Source organism: Pelobates fuscus, chromosome 1 (assembly GCF_036172605.1).
Source record: "Pelobates fuscus isolate aPelFus1 chromosome 1, aPelFus1.pri, whole genome shotgun sequence".
Taxonomy (NCBI): Eukaryota; Metazoa; Chordata; class Amphibia; order Anura; family Pelobatidae; genus Pelobates; species Pelobates fuscus.
The window spans coordinates 247741908-247759321 of NC_086317.1; the positions used below are offsets into that span (position 1 = coordinate 247741908).

The window sequence follows — 17414 nt, forward strand, 5'->3', positions numbered from 1 at the left end:
GGGCGTACTATTACGTCCTTTTAAAAGCGGCTCTAAACGCCGCCGGACGTAATAGTACGCCCTCCGGTTTTTAGTAACTTACCCGGTCGCTGGCGGTCCCACGCCGGCGATCGCGGTTCGGGGGACTCCCAGGGAGCCCCCCGCGGCACGTCCGCCCTCCAGGAGCCCTCCCGGCCATGTGAGAGTGAGGTCCTTGCGAGGACCTCACAATCACATGGCCGGTATAGCTGCCTGCTGCATTGCCAGCAGGGGGACCAACTGTAATGACAGTTGGTCCCCCTGCTGGCTGAAAATCAAATAAAAAAATGTTAAAACAGTGTAAAAATAAATAAATTATATACTTAGATCATATATATATATTATATATATATGATCTAAGTATATATATACACATATACACACATACACATACACCGTCTAGGTGTATTTTAATATTAATATATATATAATTATATATATATATATTAATATCAAATTACACGTAGACTGATACTGATTAAATATATATATAATTATTGTTATATATATATTTATAAATAATATAAAAAAAATTAATATGTAAATACGTAAAAAAATAAAATAAAAAAAATAATTAAAAATAAAATATTAAAAAATATATAGATGTGTTTTATTTCGTTCTAACTGTATTCTGATATTAATATATATATATTTATATCAAAATACACTTATAACGAAATAATATATATCTATATACATAAATATATACGTATATATCACTATATATATACCTATATATAAATAAAAATATTAAAAAAAAAATATATATATATATACGTATATATACACATATGTATATATATACATATATTAATTCTACACATATATTTATGTAATAATTTTACATAATTAGGTATCCTAATTAATTACAATTAGCGGGACCTGCCTGACCACCCATGCCGAAAGTATAGGGAATTTAATTTGCTAGCACTATATTTAACCCTATAACTTTCCAAGACACCATAAAACCTGTACATGGGGGGTACTGTTTTACTCGGGAGACTTCGCTGAACACAAATATTAGTGTTTCAAAACAGTAAAATGTATTACAACCATGATATTGCCAGTAAAAGTGACGTTTTTTGCATTTTTCACGCACAAACAGCACTTACAGGGACGATATTATTGCTGCAATACTTTTTACTGTTTTGAAACACAAATATTTGTGTTCAGCGAAGTCTCCTGAGTACAACAGTACCCCTCATGTACAGGTTTTATGGTGTTTTCAAAAATTACAGCGTCAAATATAAGGCTTGTGTTTAATTTTTTTCACATTAAAATTCGCCAGATTGCTTACGTTGCCTTTATGACCCTATGGTAGCCCAAGAATGAAAATTACCCCTATGATGGCATACCATTTGCAATAGTAGACAACCAAAGGTATTGCAAATGGGGTATGTCCAGTCTTTTTTAGTAGCCACTTAGTCACAAACACTGGCCAAAATTGGCGTTTTTTGCATTTTTCACACACAAACAAATACAAACGCTAACTTTGGCCAGTGTTTGTGACCAAATGGCTACTAAAAAAGACTGGACATCGCTTATTTGCAATACCTTGGGTCGTCTACTATTGCAAATGGTATGCCATTATGGGTGTAAATTTATTTCCTGGGCTACTATACAGTCTCAAAGGCAACGTAACCAATCTGGCGAATTTCAATTTCAAATGTAACACGCTATATTTGACCCTGTAACTTCCCAAAACACCATAAAACCTGTACATAGGGGGTACTGTTTTACACGTGAGACTTTGCTGAATACAAATATGTGTATTTTATTGCAGTAAAAGCAAACAGTATTATGACATTGACAGTTAAAATGTCATGTAGAACGAAAAAAATCAAAAAAAATCTTATCTTGTCCCATTTTTTTCATATTAAATTATGTTTCATAGCTAAATATTTGATATTAAATGAAAGCCCTGTTTCCCCTGAATAAAATGATATATAATAAGGGGGGGTGCATTTAATATGAAAGAGGTGAATTACGGTTGGACAGACATATAGCCCAAATGCCAGGTTTTGTTTACGTTTTGTTTCGTTCACAACTTGTACATTTGGCTGCGGTGTTAAGGGGTTAAAGCCTAGATCCCAACTCACCAGACGGCCTAGGCCAACACGCCCCGAAAAGACGAGGCGAATGCCCAAGACACAGAATAGACCTCTCCCTCCCCCCCCCCCCAATGCCCTGGGGTTAAAGGGCACAGTAAGTACTGGAGCTCCTACCTTATTCACAAACCATAGCCAATACCCTGATCAGCAGACACTGTCAGCTTAGACCAAGGGACCTACAGTCGACCGAGCTCCTTTATACGACTCGACTACACGGCGACAAACCAAGGACCCCCAGCCCATATATAGACGCCAAATCCAACAAACCGACTACTCTGATACAGGCTGGGAGCCCATAAGCCAATCCTCTATGCCAGGGCCACACAACTACCCAACACTGTCACTAGTGGCACAGACAATACATGCGCTACGACCGACTAGCCCAGTACTTCCCCCCCAAAAAAGTGCAGACTACACTACAGCCTGACGCACAAGCTGCCTGCGGAATAGAGGTAGCTTAGGCATATCCATGAGTCAAGATCGTATTTTTATTGATTATTTTTATTGATTTACATGTTACATGATGTGTTTGCTAATACTTGTGAAACCAATGCTAACATTGCCTACGTTACGAAATTGTACAAAATGTTATAATTATGCCTGCAGAAGCTGTTGGGGCTAAAGAGGCAAAGTTGACGATTATTGCACAATGAAAATAAAGAATTAAAAAAAAAAAAAAAGAAAAACACATAATTGATTGTTAAATTGTATCTCTGCCTGACTAAACACTAGAAAATTGTCCTTAAGTAATATTTGGTGGGAGCGTTCAGTAACTAAACTGAGTAATTTTATTCCACGTTCTTGAACAAGTTGTTTGACTCAACATTCTAGGTGGCAACCATGCCTGACAATTTAGACAAATGAACCTTGCAGGTCCTGGGGCAATCAAGTGATATTCGCCGAATAGGCTACCCAAGGATGTAGTGGGAGGTGGCCCGATATTGTGACACGTAAAACACTGGAGATTGATCTCAAGCTGTAGTCTATCATTCATTTCTAAGCGGATTAAAATGTATTTTATTTATTTGCTGTACTTAGCTGGATGGAGGTTATTTCAATGCAATACCTTCCCTTGAAATCAATACATGAAATATGATGCTGTGTGTGCTGAGTCTTAGTACATTAAATAACTACTTAATTTGTAAAGGTATTTCAGAAACATGTTCTTAACTGCATAACATCATTTCCCTTTTCCTTGTTTTTGTAAACTGTGACAATATAATAATGTAATTTGGAGTAGTCATGTTAGGTCAGTGATGGAGATGCAGAAATATAAGTATTGCAAAATATAGAAATTATTTTTACTCCACTGACAGTATGTTGGAGCAACAAGCTTTTGAAAAAAAAAAAAAAACCTTCCTTTAAGTCGAGAGAAGTCTTTGACTTTAAAAAGTACAGATTTCTTCAAAGCTTTTTGCTGTTAAATACTGTTAATTCAGTAATAAAAAAATATTAATATATAATAATTTTACAATGCTCCATTATAAAAACCTAAATTAAATAACAACATGGATTGCACTGTTACAGAACTAATTAATAATACATTTGTTTACAATGAATAGTATTGTTATAAACATTTCAATTTGTGCTGCTCTAAGAGTTCTCAGCATAGTAATGGCTTTTAATCTCTTGGAGACATGTGAACCACATGTGTTTTCAAAGTTTTTTTTTCATGACTTGAGAGTGACTAATTGATTTTAATATTGACTCAGTAGAGCAGGGATAGACAACCTTTGGCACTCTAGATATTGTGGACTACATCCCCCATAATTCTCTTACACACATAATGCTGGCAAAGCATCATGGGAGATGAAGTCCAAAACATCTGTAGTGCCAAAGGTTGCCTATGCCTGCAGCAGAGCATGCTTCCTATGTTTTACACACACTCTATAAATTTAGCTTGAAAGAATATATAACTACGGAAAAGTAATGGGTTGTCCTACTAAAAGATGCCACTGACAGGGTTATTTACTGAAGTGAGATTTCAAATTTAAGGTAAAAATTCTGTAGAAACATTCTCTAACTCAGATGTGCTTTCAGTTTGGCTACTTTGGCGTAAAATTTCCCTTTAAATTCTTACTTTAGTGAATAACATTGTGACATACTAACTGTAAACATTTCCCTTTAAAGGGACACTATAGCCATCGAAACATGTTTATCTTAATGAAGCAGTTTTAGTGTATAGAACAGTCTCACTGCTCAATTATCTGTCATTTAGTAGTTAAATAACTTTGTTTATGCAGCACACAACCTACACATGTATGTCTTACACATGCTTCATAAACACTTCTTGGAAACAAAAATCCAATTTTTACACTTCCTTTTTTTCAAATTCAGTTTACTTTAGAATTTCTTATCTCCTGCTCTGTTAATAGCCAGCTAGACCCTACAGGAGCCTCCTGTGTGTGATTAAAGTTCAAATTACAGAGCAGGAGGTAAAAACTTTTAAAGTAAATAACCTTTAGTTGAAACCTAAACCACTTTATTTTTTCATGCATGCTGTGTGCGTCACAGCCAGGGGAGATGTGGCTAGGGTTGCATAAACAGAAACTAAAGTGCTTTCACTCCTAAATGGCAGTGAATTGAGCAATGAGACTGCATGGGCATAATCTATGCATTCAAACTGCTTCATTAAGCTAGAGTTGTTTTGGTGACTATAGTGTACCTTTAATGCTGAAGGAAAAATAACATGAAAACTATGCCTGAGTTTAGTGAACAACACCAAAATGAAAAAAAAAAAAAAAAACATGTTAAGATTTTTATGTAGATGTCTGAATAAAATATGCAAATAAACATAAAATTTAGTCTAAAGAGAAGTAAAGAGCACATGCTGACTAATTATTATTCTGAGTTATTCTGACCACTGGGATTTACTTAAGTCTCAAAATAGCTTAGCTAGCATAAATATCTGCTGACTGTATAATCACTGTGCTTATTTTTGTGTATTAAGTATCACATATCATTAACGAACAGCATTATTGAAAATAGGTGAAATTCCAAAATCCCCAACTAGTAAATGCAAATTCCAAGTGAAGCAGCCAGCTGCTTTCCTCACCAATTCTCCAATAATCGCCTAAATATAGTCTTGGCTTTTGGCCTCAGTTGGAGATCCAAGATGTTCTGAAACCTCCCTATATACTTCTTGGGTACAACATCTATCCTTGCAGTCAAATATCAAATATCTTCATGTTGTGTTTTTGGGTACAAGTTTCAATTCTTTGCAGCATGTGATCACGTCTGGACCTGATTCCTGAATATTCTCTAGTTTTTGATAACCATCACACTAGCTACAGTATATTCATAGCTTAGATTTAGGAAATGTGCCCCTAGAATCAGTAAATGAATCTTTGAGAAAACACCTGGCTGAAGCTGTGGCCTGTCTCAATTTATTTTGGTATTGATTTCCTTGCAGTCATTTAAAACAAGTGACTGCAGTTAAATATCTGTTTAGTAAGCAATTTTTAAATTGAACCATATGAAATATAGGAATAGTGTTCTTCCTCAGATAACTATTATCCAAACATAAAGTATCACACATTATAGTTCTAGCATGACTTAAAGGATTCTCCAAGCACCAAAACAACTTTTAACTTAAATAATCAGTTTTTGTGTATCGATCATGCCTCTGCAGTCTTACTGTTCAATTCTCTGCCATTTAAGAGTTAAATCACTTTTTTTTCTGTTCATGCAGCCATAGCCACACCTCTCCTGGATGTGATGCACACAGCCAAAATGTTTTTCATTTTCCATCAGGAGGCACAGCACTGTATGTTTATTTTAAAGCTTTCATCTCCTGCTCATTTAATTTAACTTTAATCATTCGCAGGAGACTACTGCATTCTATGAAAAGAGGAGGAGACAAAAGAAGTCTAAATTAAACACACTGTGAAACAAGTTTAAATATGACATCTCTATTCCCAGGAGATGTGTAGGGAGCCTGTGTATATCACATGCAGTGATAGGGATGTATAAACAAAGTCAATTACTCCTAAATGGCAGCAAATTGAGCAATTAGAGGGCAGGGCATGATCTTTACACCAAAACCACTCCATTAAATTAAAGTTGCTTTGGATCCTGTAGTGTCCCTTTAAAGCATATTTACAGGATTCCTTTGATCTCTTCGTGAATGTGTAACCTGGATGTTGGAGGAGATGCTGATTGGCCAGGGCTGTGTTTGAATCATGCTGGCTCTGCCCCTGATCTGCCTCTTTGTCAGTCTCAGCCAATCCTATGGGGAAGCATTGTGATTGGATCAGGCTACCACTTCTAATGATGCCAGCAGACTGCTTGTTTTTCTGAGTCAAACAGCATGCAGAGTTACAGCTTCAGGCTTGAATACAGTAAGATGTTGCTATATTTATGGAGGCATGAGGGGCCCAGGGGGGCTGGATGGTGGTTTTAACACTATAGGGTCAGGAATACATGTTTGAGTTCCTGACCCTATAGTGATTATTTAAATTTGAAACAACAGAAACTCATTAAGCCACATTTCCTCCAACAGTGGATCAGTTCTACTTGTTAATTTTTCTCACAGTCAACTCTATCACATTCCCATCCTTCTCTCTGTTCCTCCTCTCCAACCTCCATATTACCTCATCATATACTGTTTCTATTTTTCTTCTTGTACTGTAATCTGTTTGCTCTACTCATGATTATTCCATACGTACCTTCATTGTTTTATAATATAAACACTCCATATCCAAAAGTCTACTATTTTCAATTTATATTTAATTGTGTATATCTAAAGCTTTTATAATAAAATATGCTTCAAAACAGGAGATCATAAACTAGGTTGCATTGTGTTTGCACTGCATTACCACCTTACCGCCAGCTAATAAAAAAAATAGATGACGTGTTTAATGTAGTAGGTGTAGGTAGAATGTAGTAGGTAGAATTCATTTGGGTCCTGAGTTCCAGGAGATGTCTCTTATTCAATGGAGAATACAAGAAGTAAAGAAGTGAGATTTGTGGCACTTGGGTATCATACTAAACCAGAGACTGGGAAACAAAAGAATTCCCAGATTACCTTTGAATGATATACGGTGGATGATGTTGACAAAAACAAAATCTAATATTTAGTGGCAGCCTCCCTCCACTTAGTTTTACCTTTGGATATATTAAAGCCCCATCCCTCCCCCCTCCCCCACCATCATTGGTCATGCCTACTGCATTTTGGGAAAAATGATTCAGATGAACTAAAATGGCATAACAATTGAGCAGTGTTCTGCAAATATACTCATTATCTATATAATTTGCAGGCACATCTTTGCACCATTTGGTTCACAGGGCAAGTGAGAGGAAGAAATCAATAGGGGGAGAAAGAATATATAGTTTTTTTTGGTCCTCTCCTTTTTCCCCCTCTATTGATTGCATCCCACTGTGTGAATGAAATCAACATTTAGTGACTGTCCCCTAACCATTAATTATCTTTCGGGTTTTTTCGGCATGACATACAGAACTACAAATCTATCAACATAGAGTTTTGAAGGTCAGAATTTTGGACGAGTCGCCAATCGCCCAAAATTAGGACAAATCACAATTCATTTGTAACCGAATGCATAAGTTTAATGTCGGGCTGTCAAATCACCATTGTTTTTGTGTTTGAAACGTTTGTGAATCATACTAAAATATTTAAAAAAATAAACACAGAAAACCTATATGCTATGATGTTATGTTATGAATTCATTGCGCTCTGTGTACATCTAAAGTCAATTAACTCTGAAGATATATCTATGTGTGTTGGTTGTACAGTTTATTTACACTAATGAAATAGAAAGAACTGTGAATTTCACATATCTAACATTCCTCGAGTGCTATAAATATGTCTGTCTGCTAATTTATAAACTCATTTGTGCACAAGTTGGCTTGTAAGATGTTTATTAATTAAATATTAGCTGCCTATCTGCTCAAATCAAATTTTGATGTCATAAACCCGCTGAAATAAAAGTTATAATTAAAATGAAATGTAAATAATTATATGACATGTCAAACTTTGTGTGGTACTAATCTCTAATACCTGAAAATTAGTTAACACGTTTAACAGCTAAAATGAGTCAGTTCATAAATTAACTATTGGATGAGTTCCACATAGATCTTGCTGAGGTCAGCCTGGCTTAGTCTAATTTTAAGCTGTTGCCAGAAAGAACTGGGAGAAAACCATTATCAGCATAGGTCAACTAAAGGCAAACCATTAACATAACATATAGTGTTCTATTGCCACATCAACTATATACCCCCTTCCCATTAGAGATGGAGCTCAGAAAAGAAGAAGTGGGTTATCTAGGAAGTGCGTTAATTCTATTTTTACAGTTCTTCAATTCCAGGTTTTTATGATATCCAGAATAAAGATGCTTTCAACTTACAGGTAAATGTCATTTATTACAAACATGCTTGCTATAATAGCGGCTGCCACTTGTAATGTGTGTTTTATAAAACTACAACCTTTAATGCAAAGAAAACCCTAACATCTACATTGAAATTAAAGCCTTCAAAGAACTGACACTGAGAAACACAATTGTACAAGCACAATTACATTATTACTATCATCACAATACATTCAAAAATGTGAATTCAATTTTCCAATTAATTTCTAGTGTCCTTATTTCAGTAAATAACATCCACATTGTAAACCCTTACACCCCTGTCTCTCTCTCTCACATACATTTATAAACACACAAATGGCATTATAATAACACCAGTATAAATACACTGCATTACATTGAGCCAAAAATGATGTACATTTATCTTAGTTAATAAAGCTACAAAACTTTCTTCCTACAGATTTACGAGTGTCAATAACCAGATTCTACTTCCCATCAACAGGAGTTATACACATCGGCTTTTAGTAAATGTATATTGTGATCATCTGAAATTCCTGGAGTACTGCATGGTTGGCAAAATATACTATATATTACAACACGAGTGGGCGCTGAGGTTTCAAAGACAGCTAGTATTATTTATACAAAATGGGAAGCAAGATAAATTTGATTGCATAGAACAATGAACATCGATTGGCAAAACAGGACTGAAAACACAGGACAAATGGTCTCTGGGATAAAACCACAACAGCTTCTTGTGTTGGAAGGTACCGTATATAGCGTTTCTTTGTAATTACATTATACTGGTACCATGGTATATCTAATCTATCTAGCACAAAAAGTGACAGGAAATGAAGAGGAAACCACTAGCTGAGGCAGAGCAGGAGAACCCACGATCGCCGGCCCAACACCTCTACACCTCTTACACCCTCCCCCTTCTGTACCTTACTTCTAAGTAACTTTCCTTTTTTTTACGTTCTTCTAGACAGATTTCCACTCTCTCTCTAGACATAACTACTAACTACAGCACTGAAAAAAGAAACCACAGTGGTCGCGGGAGACGACCCAAAAAGAAGGAGAGCACATTCGAGATACCCCACACACTGAACTCTCGACAAAAGCTTTACTAACGATATACAAACACATACTGCATATCCGACTTAGACCATCCTAGGATAGAAAAGTGTAACACAACTACACATACAATATCTCCACACTCTTAGACCAAGTGGGTGTCCCCGAACTTTACACTTAGGATCTATCAAATGCAATAATATGCAAGCAAATGATTTACTCGGAAACTGTGAGGTATTCCATATGTGCGAAATTCCGCCCCTGTTTCGAAAGATTGATGGCAAAATGCATGGAGACCCTGCGTGGTCCACTTTATTACCAACAAGTTGGAGACCCATGACCCTCCGTTTCTATCCACTCACTATAGTTTATTCTTGAGTACACTCCATGTTACTGACTGTCATGTATTTCTTATGAAAGCTCAGTTTAAAAAATCCTGATATAATAATAATAAAAAAAAATTATACTGGGTGTTATTGAAAAATGACAAAAAGATTGTAAATCTTGGGTGGAAAAATAGTTGTTGGAAAATTGTTACATTTTGGTCATTTTGGTGTTACATTTGCAATTCCCCACATTCCTTGCAAGTTAAATAAGCCCCCGTGGCTTTTATTTGGGATATATAACCCTAACTAACCCATTTGGTTATTTAACAATAGGAAAAACAGTTATTTACTATTCTGAAAAATAATCAGTGCTTCGAAATGACACTATTTTAACATATTAAATGAATCTATTTTAACATATTAAAGTGACATGTTGACATCTAAAACAAACAAAATGACCTTTTTCATTATCATTTCCCAACTGATGAGGTTTGGAAGCTGTTAATCCTCTAGTTTTGTCACACCTTTCAAAGCAGAAGGGGCTGCATCCAGACTAATAGCACCATAAGCACAACATTAAATGACAGTGACTTTGGTATTTAGAGTGTCCCTTTAAATCCAAGCTTTGCTTAGTGAAAGTTCTAGAAATCAAAATTCAGACTCTGTCTTTGTATAAACATGGGTGCAGACAGACAGGAGTTCTAGAATCCTGAGTATCTCCTCAAGGTGACCTGCGACTCTTTCTTCTGGAGAAACTCACAGAACACAGAGTGCAATGTCGTGAATCAATAAAGCAAACAGATACAATCTTGAAACAGATAAAGGGCAGCTGTTTCTCTTCTGTAATAGTGAAACATTCTGTATCTTTTTATTTATTTTTTGCTATCCTGTCGATTTATGTGGATTCCTCCGGGGGTTCCTGACACCCGGGACAGTTGTGTAAAAGTTTTATTTGTAATGTAATTTGGAGCAGGCCTGTGCGTGCTCCATATCGTCCGAGAATAATAGCTCTTCTCTTGTTATCGCTCACAAAGCATATTTCAATTTGTTTTTTGGCAGGCCTTGCAATTGAGGAATGGAGCTATTAGTTTGGAAAATCCAATCTAAAAGTTAAAGGAACTGTGATGGCAGTTTGACAAGAATGTATCTGTCATATACCCCCCAAAACATAGCTTCTTATAATAATTCTATATAATTATGGTTGGTAATGCAGTGATACATTGACAGTTAAAACAAAGAAGTAGCAGAACAGGGACTTTTCAACAATATCAAAATAATAAAAAAGAAATATGACAGAGACAAAAGGAATGTGCATTGGGGCAGAGTTGCTAAGTCATGGATCATACTTTCAGCAATGGTGGTAGAGGCAAAGCCACACAGTACAATCTTTAAAGAGAAACTCTCCCTTCAATAGTCATGGTACTTAATTAAATCAATCGCTGGATAGCTATTACTTGTGCATTTTATCTATTTATTTAAACCCTCTTTTTAAATTTATTTACATTTGTAGTTGCATTAAAGGCCTGGTATTCTAAAGAAATGAATCTTTTTCCTATATTTGGGGGAAGAAAACGCCAAGTGAATGTGCAAACATGGCATTGTGGGAAATATATGAGATCACAAATCAGGAAGTGCAGTGTGGCTGATCCTCATTAACAACATGCCAGCGTATCAAAACAAGTGACAACACCAATCCGATTTCCAAATATAGAGTGCAATACTTCTACAACACTACAATAATTCTAGCACATTTTGCAGTGTTGGTAAGAATGTAAAAATAAGACACAAGGTATGTAAAAGTCACACATTTAATTTAAAGTTAGCCGTTAATTTTAACCAAAGGCTAACTGACACATATAGGAGTGAGAGACTCACGGGATACATATAATTTTTTTAGTAATGCTGTTTTCTAGACAAAGGATCCCTCAGTTCATTATCTGCATGTTCCAAATCACGATGTGAAGGGTGACGGGACACTTGAACTTTCAGCAAGGCAGCATTGTCAGTCATTAAGAAGAGACCATAAGAAAATATAAAAAACTGCGTTCCTGCTAGTACAATATTCACGTTGAAACTTAGATGCACAGGAGGTACTGGTTTTTGCACGAAGATAGTAGCAGGTAAAAAGCGAACACGTGTGACAAAGTCTGGATAAAATCTGGATTAGAAGGAAATAAACAAATATGGCATTATTGTCGAGTACTAAAACAGCAAGTTACTATGACGAGGGAATCCAGGACCACTACTTCTAAAATATGTGAAAGGCTTAATCAGTAGATCCCAGGATCTCTTGGCCAGTTTTTAAAAAGGGTTAATGGTCAGTTGGCTACTTAGGAAAGGGCAGTAGGATTCAGTATAGACGAACCCTGTGATATTCCACTGCAGAGTGCAGTACAGGGATTATCAAAGAACAACATATAAAAATGGTTGTTTCTAATTTTACTATATTGACCTAAATGTACAGTTCCCTTGTTAGTTTTCCATATTGGCTGGCACAGTAAATATCTCTTAATGATTATTTTCCGAATTTATTGGAGTGTATTATATTCAGTCTTACTGCAGGATTAGCAATTTCATATGTGCCTGCAGTTATGGTTGAAGTTGTGATTGATAGCTTCTGCAATAATTAAAATCTATGCTTTTATTAAGAAAAATTACCTTAAAATATGGTCAAATATCAAATATATAGTATTGGAAACAAGTACATACGACACAAGGAAGGATGTGCAAGGACAAAAGTTAGAGAAGATTGTATAATAAACAATTCAATGTGAACGTTTATGTCGTGGATATACCTGCATTAAATATTTTTTTTAAATACACCTAGTTTGGTTTGCATTAATCAAAAGTGTTCATTAATTCTATACAACTAACTGTTTTCTGAAAATATAAATGCAAATGCAATAGATGTAATAGTTTGTTGTAATAGGATGGGGAGCAGTGTAACACTTGAACCTCTATAAGCTTTTGTTCCTAAATCCCTTTGACGGCAAATTGTTTCCTCAAATAAACCACTTGATCAGACAAAAGAAATTAATTACAATTAAGAATGGCACTGAGCATGGGAACACCTGATAGAATTCTCTAGATTCCAAGAATCATTGTGTCTACCGTAAATGCTGGAACGTAACAAAAAACATCTGTCGCTAGTCTTCTTATTTGTTGACTTGAGGCTTAATTTAACGGAACAATATATCCTTACGCAAGGCTTTGAACGCTATGGAAAAATAAAGTATATCTGCATTGTGTTTATCAGGTACGAGTGATTCAGAGGTCTACAAAATTGCTCAGCCCACTCACAATTAGTGATACATAACACTCTGTTCTCTGCTAGCATAAATATACCATGAGCAGCAGGGGTTTATGGCTAATAATACGTACTATACGTATATTACTGTTTTGCATCACTTGCACAATTCAAGTTGGACTTTGGAAAGTATCCTTGGGCATAGAAACTGGAGAATTTGAGAAATATCATTTTAGCTATGTTACAGAAAGTACCCCTCAGTTAATTCTGGACAGTATCCAAAGAATAATAAGCATGGTGAATGGGTACTTGAACTACCAGTAAGGTGACATTTTCAGTCAGTAACCAGAAGAGTATGCCCCTCCTCCATTTTCTATGTTTCCCAATTAATCCAAGGCATCTTCATATGCCTCTATCACCCCCATTCTTTCTGATGCTAAAACAACTTGTGGTCTACAAAGATCGTGTAAGAGGTAATTCAACGGGGCAGAGATAAATTAATGCCTCTGTTTAAAATGCGCTGGGGAAGGGGCTGATGGAATAGCATTGCATAGGCTATTGTTGTTTAAACCTCTAAATCCTATATTTACTTTTGAAAAAGGAAAATGGTCAGAATGCATGGGCCAGTTGGATCTTATAAACCATTAAAACATAAGAAGTGATAAAACCTCTGCAAATCTCTTGTTTATCCTTGAATAATCCCTGCAAGTCTATTTCTAGGTGCTGTGAGAGTTCAGTACAAGAATATATATTAGTGTATTCTGATTATTTACAATGTTACATGACAGCCTTAAAATTTTAGTGTGTAAATGGACAACAAAATTAAACCTCAGGAGTTTATATTCGTTTAAAAATGAAATATATAGAACATTTGTTATATTTGGACCAAATTAATCAAGTTGAAATCATGACCAGTGGGATTTTCCAGCATGTATTTTGATCTCAATTTGATAAATATAATTTCCAAACCACAGTTTAGTAAATAAACTTCCCAGTGTAACACAACCAATTATTGATTCGTAAAACTTTCCATAAAAATAATGTAATTATTGTGTAAACTTCTTAGAATAATATTGCAGGTACAGACAATGTGTAGCATTAACTTATAGTAGAGATGCTTAAACTTTCTGAGCTATGCGATTTACCTCTACAAATAGTTGAAGTTTTAGAAATCTGTGCCTACAGGCACCCGGCATATAATTATGCCCCTGCACCGAGAACATCAAGGAGATCTAATACAACCAATGGGAAATAGGTGCATCAGTCACGCTGATGGTGTCAACTGGCACCTGGAAAATATAGATTTACAATAAAAAGGAAAGCTGGTATCTAGATGATGGATATACATCTGGCAAACTGCTGGAGGATACTGGCACTAATCCTGAGTTAATAATCTGTCAGGGTCGACTTAGCCTTCTTCATTTCATGCTTTCCTGTGCAGTGCTGACTGAGGGCCAGAAGTGTTCTAAATGTAGTAAAATCAATTTTCCAAACTACCAAAGTGAATTAATGTCAGGATCATGATTAGAAATGGATGGGTGAGTGATACATTATTTTCCTAATCGGACATATACAATAATGAATAAATCCAAACGTTAGGTTGGATAATGACTACGCCAAGCAGCATGTTGCCCTTTAAATTTAAGATTGACACATAACGGCATATTTCACCTTTATCATATTCCTACTCCTATGATTTACTCACTCTCTAGCTCAGAATAGAAAGTGCCTTGGGGAGCAAGAACTATATATAGCTGGATTATATCTGTCTGCAAATGCAAAGTGTGTGCTACCTAACCAGCGGTTTATGAAAATGCACAATCCCTGATGCAATAGTCATGGAATTCGCAGATCCTGGAAAATATATGCTATTTATAATTCACAAGATGGCACAATGACAAGCCCTGCCTGAGGGCTCAGAATTATCACCTGCTATACATTCCAAATATTAGCTTTATTTATGTGCGGAAGGCCGCTGGGAGGAATGGAAACATCCCCATAGGCCGACATATTAATTCTTCTAAATGAGTCAAAGGAATTTAAGGCTTTTGTTTTTAACCTTTCTTCAGTAGGTAAACATGAAAGTCTTATCAGGGGAGAGAAACCTTGAACTATGAGATGCAGAAACTCAGCTGGGAAGGAAACGGAACGACTCACAAAGAGATGAAAACAGAATTTAAGAACATGTGAGATGTGTTTTGGACTGGCATTATAGCTACGATGTTTTGCAACACTGGTTATGCTCAGTACATTTTTAGGAGATGAACTGTTTGGTACAAGGTGGACTTTATTTGATCTCTTGATGATTACTTGGGTACATGTTATACTAAAATGTCAGAACAGTGCTGCCATGGATGGTCTGATGCCCCTTCTGGGAAACACAGACATCTGTAAACTACTCCTTTTACAAAGTGGTTATCTCTCATAGTTCCCATGATACTTCAGGTTCAGAGCAAAATGCAACATTTCTGTCCAAATTAATGCAACTTCTGCTCTTTGTAAAATCTTTTTCTATCACACAATATAGTATTTGCAATACAACTGTAACTTGAAAAAATGAGTATCTAACTGGGGGAACCTAGATATATGACTAAACAAAGCTTTATAATCAATTGAAAAGAGTAGACATTGATTTAAAGTACTGCACAGCTTTATTTGACCAAGTCTTCTATGGACTTTTTTTCTAGGTTCACGAAGGACCTTCTGGCTGAAAACAATATACTTTGGGAGTAGTCTGCCAGAACATTCTACTTACTGTGTTCTTATTTTCATAATGTGTGGGTAGAAGCACAGGTGGCAGTGATGAGCCTTGCCAGAGTCTTGCATAGATAAACTTGGAGGGAAGAGTGTATTGGCTTGTATTTCATCAATTCATTGTAAGGTCATTATTCATGAGAAAATGTGTTTCTCCCAGTAACATACTAACATCTTGAGATGGTCGGTAGTTGAGCGTTTTACTTACCAAAGAGAAGAGCCTTCTGTTCCAGTGACTTCCAAATAGTCATATGCATCTTCTAACTGGAAGTATGTAAAGATCAAAGCAATGGTGTCGCCAACCTCCGCTAGAATTGTCCATGTGCAGTCTGCATTGTTATTATATTCGGAGGGGAAGTAAGGACTGGTGATGATTCCACTTTGGCCTCTTAATGTTCCCCCACATGCATCATCCGCTGAAAGGAGAAAAGGAATTAAGAGATTAAATATATTTACATGTTCAATATCACAGACATAGTACCTTCAACATGATTCCTAAAGTTGTCTTTTTGCTGATGATACTAAGATATGTAACAGGGTTGATGTTCCAGGAGGGATAAGCCAAATGGCTAATGATTTAGGTAAACTAGAAAAATGGTCAGAGTTGTGGCAAATGACATTTAATGTGGATAAGTGCAAGATAATGCATCTTGGACGTAAAAACCCATGGGCAGAGTACAGAATATTTGATAGAGTCCTAACCTCAACATCTGAGGAAAGGGATTTAGGGGTGATTATTTCTGATGACTTAAAGGTAGGCAGACAATGTAATAGAGCAGCAGGAAATGCTAGCAGAATGCTTGGTTGTATAGGGAGAGGTATTAGCAGAAGAAAGAGGGAAGTGCTCATGCCATTGTACAGAACACTGGTGAGACCTCACTTGGAGTATTGTACGCAGTACTGGAGACCGTATCTTCAGAAGGATATTGATACCTTAGAGAGAGTTCAGAGAAGGGCTACTAAATTGGTTCATGGATTGCAGGATAAAACTTACCAGGAAAGGTTGGGGGATCTTAACATGTATAGCTTGGAGGAAAGACGAGACAGGGGGGATATGATGGAAACATTTGAATACATAAAGGGAATCAACACAGTAAAGGAGAAGACTATATTTAAAAGAAGAAAAACTACCACAACAAGAGGACATAGTCTTAAATTAGAGGGTCAAAGGTTTAAAAATGATATCAGGAAGTATTACTTTACTGAGAGGGTAGTGGATGCATGGAATAGCCTTCCAGCTGAAGTGGTAGAGGTTAATACAGTAAAGGAGTTTAAGAATGCGTGGGATAGGCATAGGGCTATCCTAACTGTAAGATAAGGCCAGGGACTAATGAAAGTATTTAGAAAATTAGGCAGACTAGATGGCCGAATGGTTCTTATCTGCCGTCACATTCTATGTTTCTATGTTTCTATGTTGAAGGTACTATGTCTTAGATAATGTTTGTCTCTTGTATGTTTTGAAAACTTTCTAAAAACAGCTTCAGTGTCTCTATAAACAGTTAAAGTATGTGAACTTTGGAATGTCCAACCCCAAGATGATTGTAAATAATGAATGACGTTTTTTTTT

At 36.1% G+C, this 17414-nt stretch overlaps 1 protein-coding gene across 1 annotated transcript in view; it reads right to left on the minus strand.

Annotated features, from left to right (window-relative positions):
- Window positions 1–17414, minus strand: part of CSMD2 (CUB and Sushi multiple domains 2) — a 916375-nt gene that overhangs the window by 484487 nt on the left and 414474 nt on the right. The window contains exon 5 of the mRNA XM_063456412.1: window positions 16056–16263. Within this exon, the coding sequence (XP_063312482.1) occupies window positions 16056–16263 (208 nt within the window). The remainder of the gene's footprint in view (window positions 1–16055; window positions 16264–17414) is intronic.